The sequence below is a fragment of the Callithrix jacchus genome, chromosome 2, assembly GCF_049354715.1.
Source record: "Callithrix jacchus isolate 240 chromosome 2, calJac240_pri, whole genome shotgun sequence".
Lineage (NCBI taxonomy): Eukaryota > Metazoa > Chordata > Mammalia > Primates > Cebidae > Callithrix > Callithrix jacchus.
In genome coordinates, this window is record NC_133503.1 from 13,321,281 (window position 1) to 13,326,430 (window position 5,150).

The 5,150-nt window shown below is 44.4% G+C and overlaps 1 protein-coding gene across 25 annotated transcripts in view; it reads left to right on the forward strand.

Moving 5' to 3' along the window:
• ZCWPW1 (zinc finger CW-type and PWWP domain containing 1) overlaps window positions 1-5,150 on the forward strand; it is a 50,375-nt gene that overhangs the window by 21,800 nt on the left and 23,425 nt on the right. For 21 of the 25 annotated variants that reach the window (XM_054248087.2, XM_054248080.2, XM_078356375.1 and 18 more), the window contains 6 exons: window positions 114-197; window positions 1,264-1,330; window positions 1,739-1,827; window positions 2,665-2,725; window positions 3,215-3,349; window positions 3,899-4,360. In XM_054248087.2, coding sequence (XP_054104062.2) covers window positions 114-197; window positions 1,264-1,330; window positions 1,739-1,827; window positions 2,665-2,725; window positions 3,215-3,349; window positions 3,899-4,221 — 759 coding nt within the window. In that variant the 3' untranslated portion in view covers window positions 4,222-4,360. Of the gene's footprint in view, window positions 1-113; window positions 198-1,263; window positions 1,331-1,738; window positions 1,828-2,664; window positions 2,726-3,214; window positions 3,350-3,898; window positions 4,361-5,150 lie in introns of those variants that run through there. The other 4 variants (XM_078356415.1, XM_078356416.1, XM_035281364.3 and 1 more) reach the window with 3 other exon arrangements.

The window sequence follows — 5,150 nt, forward strand, 5'->3', positions numbered from 1 at the left end:
TACAGTTGAAGATAATGTCAGATAGGTAGCAGTATGCTGGGGTCACTTCTCTAATATTTATTAGTGACTTTAAGTCAGTGTTTATCATTGGCTATAATCTTCTTCCATTTCAGAAAAAGCACAGAAACAAGGACTGCAGCCAGCAACTGGGGGTGGCCCTGATGATGGCTCAAGAGGCAAAACAGATCAGCATTCAGGTGGGAGAGTATTCAGACCACACCCATTCCTTTCCCTACTCTTGGACAAGTGGGATTCTCCCTCAGTCCAGACAAGGATGGTTTGTGGTAGGGGGCATCTGACCTCCATATTTCATTTCAGGTTTCAGATATAAGTGCCCTAACCTCTCTTTTCTGTGGAGTCAGTTTTTATGCTCAAATTTTGTTGGTCAGGGTGGGATGGAGAATAAAAAACAGTGAAATTAGGCCAGGCAGTGTCTCACGCTTGTAATTCCAGCACTTTGGGATGCTGAGGTGGGCAGATCACCTGAGGTTGGGAGTATGAGACCAGCCTGACCAACATGGAGAAACCCTGTCTCTACTAAAAATACAAAAAAATTAGCCAGGCTTGGTAGCACATGTCTGTAATCCCAGCTACTCAGTAAGCTGAGGCAGGAGAATTGCTTGAACCTGGGAGACATAGGTGGTGAGCCAAGATCATGCTGTTGCACTCCAGCCTGGGCAACAAGAGCAAAACTCCATCTCAAAAAAAAAAAAAAAAAAAGTGACATTTTCCCCTCCCAGTATTCCTTATTTGTTGAATTAGAAACAAACTAGAAATAGAGATTATAATTAATTAATCTCCATAAAAGGTCAGGTAAGCCTAATGTGTAATTTTAAGTGAAAATGGTATGGAAAATGAGGGCTGGGGTGCGGGGCTCACCCCTGTAACCCTAGCACTTTGAGAGGCTGAGGTGGGTGTATCCATTGAGTCCAGGAGTTCAAGACCAGCCTAGGCAACACAGCAAAACCCTGTCTCTACAAAAAATAGAAGAATTAGCCAGGCATAGTGGCACATGCCTGCAGTCCCAGCTACTTGGGAGGCTAAGACAGGAGGATCATGAGCCTGGGTTGGGGAGGTTGCAGTTAGTAAAGATTGTATCACTGCACTCCAGCCTGGGTGACAGAGCAAGACACTGTCTGCCCCCAAAAAAATTGGTATCAAAAATGAATCCGAATTTCATCATAACTAAATTCCAAAAGACAGAAAGCAAAAACTGCCCCTGAAAGGGAAGTGGATGATGCTTTTGTTTCTTGGTTCCTTCAGGAACGGGTTAACTTGTTTGGTTTCTGGAGCCGATTCAATGGATCTAACAGTAATGGGGAAAGAAAAGGTAGGATAAGTGGAGGCTAAGGACTGGAGAGGGAGGGGAGGGATTCCTTCATGAGGGCAGCAGCCCATGTTTTTTTAAATTTTATATTCTCTATCATCGGGCTAATTCTGGATACTTTAATAGGAGGCTCTTGTGAAGGTTATTGACCCAGTATCCAGGATAGATGGGCAGATGAGTGGAGAGAGGAATGGGAGAAATGGGATGGGGAAGGAAGAGTGGTGTGTTGAATAGTGATGGACTTTGAAAAGGGTGGAAGTGTGATAATCTGGGATCACATTTTATGGAGAAAATACCACTTGGACACAAAAGTCACAGTTAGAAGACAGATTCTCTGGGATCTGCTTCATTAACTCACTGCTTTATGGTAGGAATTATTTAGCTAGCCTTTCCTTTCTTTTCCTGTTCTAGACTTACAGCTCTCTGGGTTCAACAGCCCAGGATCCTGCTTGGAGAAAAAGGAGAAGGAGGAAGAGTTAGAAAAGGAGGGAAAGAAAATGGTAAGATTAGCTTTATTTTTATAGGATGGAGTTTTGCCAGGTTGCCCAGGCTGGTCTCAAACTCCTGGGCTTAAGCAGTCCTCCCACCTTGGCCTCCCAAAGTGCTGGAATTATAGGCATGAGCCATTGCACTTGGCCAAGATTAGCTTTAAAAATTGTTTAGACAAGGATCTTGGGGTTTCCTTTTAGAAGATTCCTGTAAGGATCTCGTTAGCATGTACTTATATTTACTAAGGAGCTATCCTGTCCCTGTCTCGAGGGAGCCCCAATTGTCAGATATTTGAGGGTTTCTAGGTCTCTTCTTTCTTCTTTCTTCTCTAATTTCCCACATCTGTAGGAACTGCTTTCTTGAGTATCATTTCAGTTCCTACTGTATTTATTTGACTCTTCTAGGAGCAATTCAGAGAACAGCAGTTGTTTCTTTCTACTCCCTTCTCCCTACATGGACATGGAGGATTTTTAATTTATTTTTTTATTTTTTGGAGGATTTTTATTCACATGATATCTTAGCATCTGTTTTCCAGGTATAGGAAATATATATTTTTTACTTTTTCTTTTAATTTTTAATTAAGCAGTTTTTTTTTTTTTTATCATACTCGTGGCCTAGTTTTTATTTCCTTTTTTTGTGCCTAAAGCCTTGCATTGATGAATACCAACAGACTGGGAAAGTGACCACACATTTTTCTCTGTGTTGCCATAAATATAAACAATATTAGGCTCATAGAACCTATTTTGATTCCCCAAAGCTCACCTGTCATTCTGTAGCATCCTTCTTTGTTAAAAACAGTTAGAGGCCTTAATTTATTATTTTTTTTAAACTTTCTTTTCTATCCTCAGGACCCAACTTTGCCCAGTTGCAACCAAGTCAAAGCACAGACCAAAAAAAACAAGCCAAGAGGTAAGCAGGCCAGCTGGAAATGGGGCATGTCCTACAGTTAAGGCAGGGAAATGGTAGAGAGAGAGTCTGCAAGTAGCTGGACCTCACTTCCTGTCTCAGTGCCAGGACCTGAGAAAACAGGCAAGACTCACTCATAGTATCAATGGGGAGCTGGAGCCCCCTTGCTTTTCTGTACTGAATTATAAAATCTGAGGTGAAAGATGGAAGGTTTTAAGTTCTTAGCCAAGAAGGATGACCTCCTGGAGAAGGCAGACTCTGAGGAGAACTATAAAGAGAAGATCCATGGGGTAAAAGAAAAAAAGAAAATTGGGGGAAAATATGTCGAAAAAGAGCCAGAGGCCACCAGGAGAACTCACTAGATTGAGACTGAGTGTAAGATGTGGGGCAGGGCAGAGACGCAATGTGCGGAGTCCATCTGCCCTTGCCGAGCTGTCATTTAGAGGGAAATAAACATGTTTCCCTCATGCCTGGGGCATGGGGTTGATGCAGGCACGGCAGGTGGCGGAGGCAGGACACTGCAGAGGAAGATAATGAAGAGATCTCTGGGCAGGAAATCCACAGCTCCTCCTGCACCCAGAATGGAAAGGAAAGAAGGCCAAGGGAATTCAGATTCTGACCAGCCAGGTAAGGCTCAAGGCCTGGGAAAAACTAAGGGGAATGAGGTGCATGCCGGCATCTTCCCTCCCTGAATCATTTCTTAACCATTCTACGGCTTTTCGTTACTTTACAGAACAAATGAAAATTAGAATGAAAGGGCATCTCAGACTGCACTCAGCACACACTATAGAAACAGAATGGTTCCTGATTTGATTTGGCCCAGGGGCAGTAGAATGGTAGAAGAGAAGTAACATTTATTCGTTATTGCCAAGGGCTGGCTAAAGAGATACTTCCATGTCTGTTCCTTTAAATTCTTTCAGTAGCTCTCACTGGATATTTCCATTTTAGACATCAGAAAACTAAGGCTCAAAGGATTTAAAAAGTACGCAAGGCTGGTGTCTAGCATAGCGTGGACAGCTTGAATCTCTTTCTGACCCCAAAGTCCATGTTCTTTATACTGAGAAAGGTCATCTTTTCCAGAGATTTCTTGGAAATAAAGATATAGGAGTTGGACTTACAAAAAGTAAGGATAAGCTCACCTAATAGGACTCTCAGCTTTGTCACCTTCTCATTTAGGCCCTAAGAAAAAATTTAAAGCTCCCCAGAGCAAGGCCTTGGCAGCCAGCTTTTCAGAAGGAAAAGAAGTTAGAATGGTGCCAAAGGACCTGGGCCCACCAGCACGTGAGGGTGCCTGCCCCTCAGCTGCAAAAGAAGAGCCCAGACCCCGGCAACCCCTGACCCAGAAGGCTGGAAGTGTCTCCATTGACGACGAAACCTCCAGTGACCTGGACTTGGAGCAACTCATGGAAGATGTTGGGAGAGAGCTGGGTCAGAGTGGGGAGCTGCAGCACAGCGACAGTGATGGCGAGGACTTCCCTGTGGCCCTATTTGGGAAGTAGCTGGTGCTCCTGTACTCCCTCCTCTTCTCCCTTCTCTGGGGTACAGGAGAGAGAAGTTGCTAAGTGCTGGGGGTGTTTGTTGTCTTTGAGGTTCAAGTGTGTTGCGTAGTTTCTGTGTTAATAAAGCAGGTTACGGTCAGCTGGCTTGGCTGGTCTCTAACTGTCCCCTGTTGGCTGCTCCCCCTCCTCAGTGTCACTGTGGCATATTACTGCTTCTGGTGGGAGCCTGTACAGTGTAGGCATCTGGGGAAGGCAGTGAGACCTGAGTCCTGAAGTCCTGTGAGGACATCAAGAAGGGCAGATCTGGTTTAAAATCCGGGCTTGGCTCCTTACCAGCTACCTCTGTGGCCTGGGGAAAAGCATATTCACCATCCTGATTCTGCTCTTCATCTTCCAGCAAGTGCATCCTCTACCTTATAGGGTTGTGAGTGGTGTCAGATGAGGTGATGTACTCGTTGTCATCATAGGGAAGACTGATCAGATTCGAGGGCAGGCTTTGGGTTTGGGCTGGCTACCAGCGTTTTGGGACTCATGTTCCCTGGCCTGAGGAAGTGACTGAAAAAAGTATTGGAGGAAGGGTCTTGGGTGTGAGTTATCTGTTAGAGTTCATTTTCAGTGGGAGGGACAGGAGTTGAAGGCGATGTCAGTTTTCTCCTTACATACATTCAGGCAAGTTTTGGGAGTACTTTTAGTTTTACGGGCAAGGACTGGGAAGGTAAAGAGGGAGTTGGAGTAGATGGCTCTGTTTCTGTCAGTTCTCTGGCTGGCCTGTAAGTCATCTGTATGGCCTTGGTTATTGTTGGAAGCTGTGCCCCTTCCTATTGGAAGCACAGCATACCCTAAGAAGGTCATCATACAGTCTTTTTTTTACTTCTTTCTCTCTGGAATTTAATGGATGCAGATTTAACAAAAATAGTTTTGAAGACAAG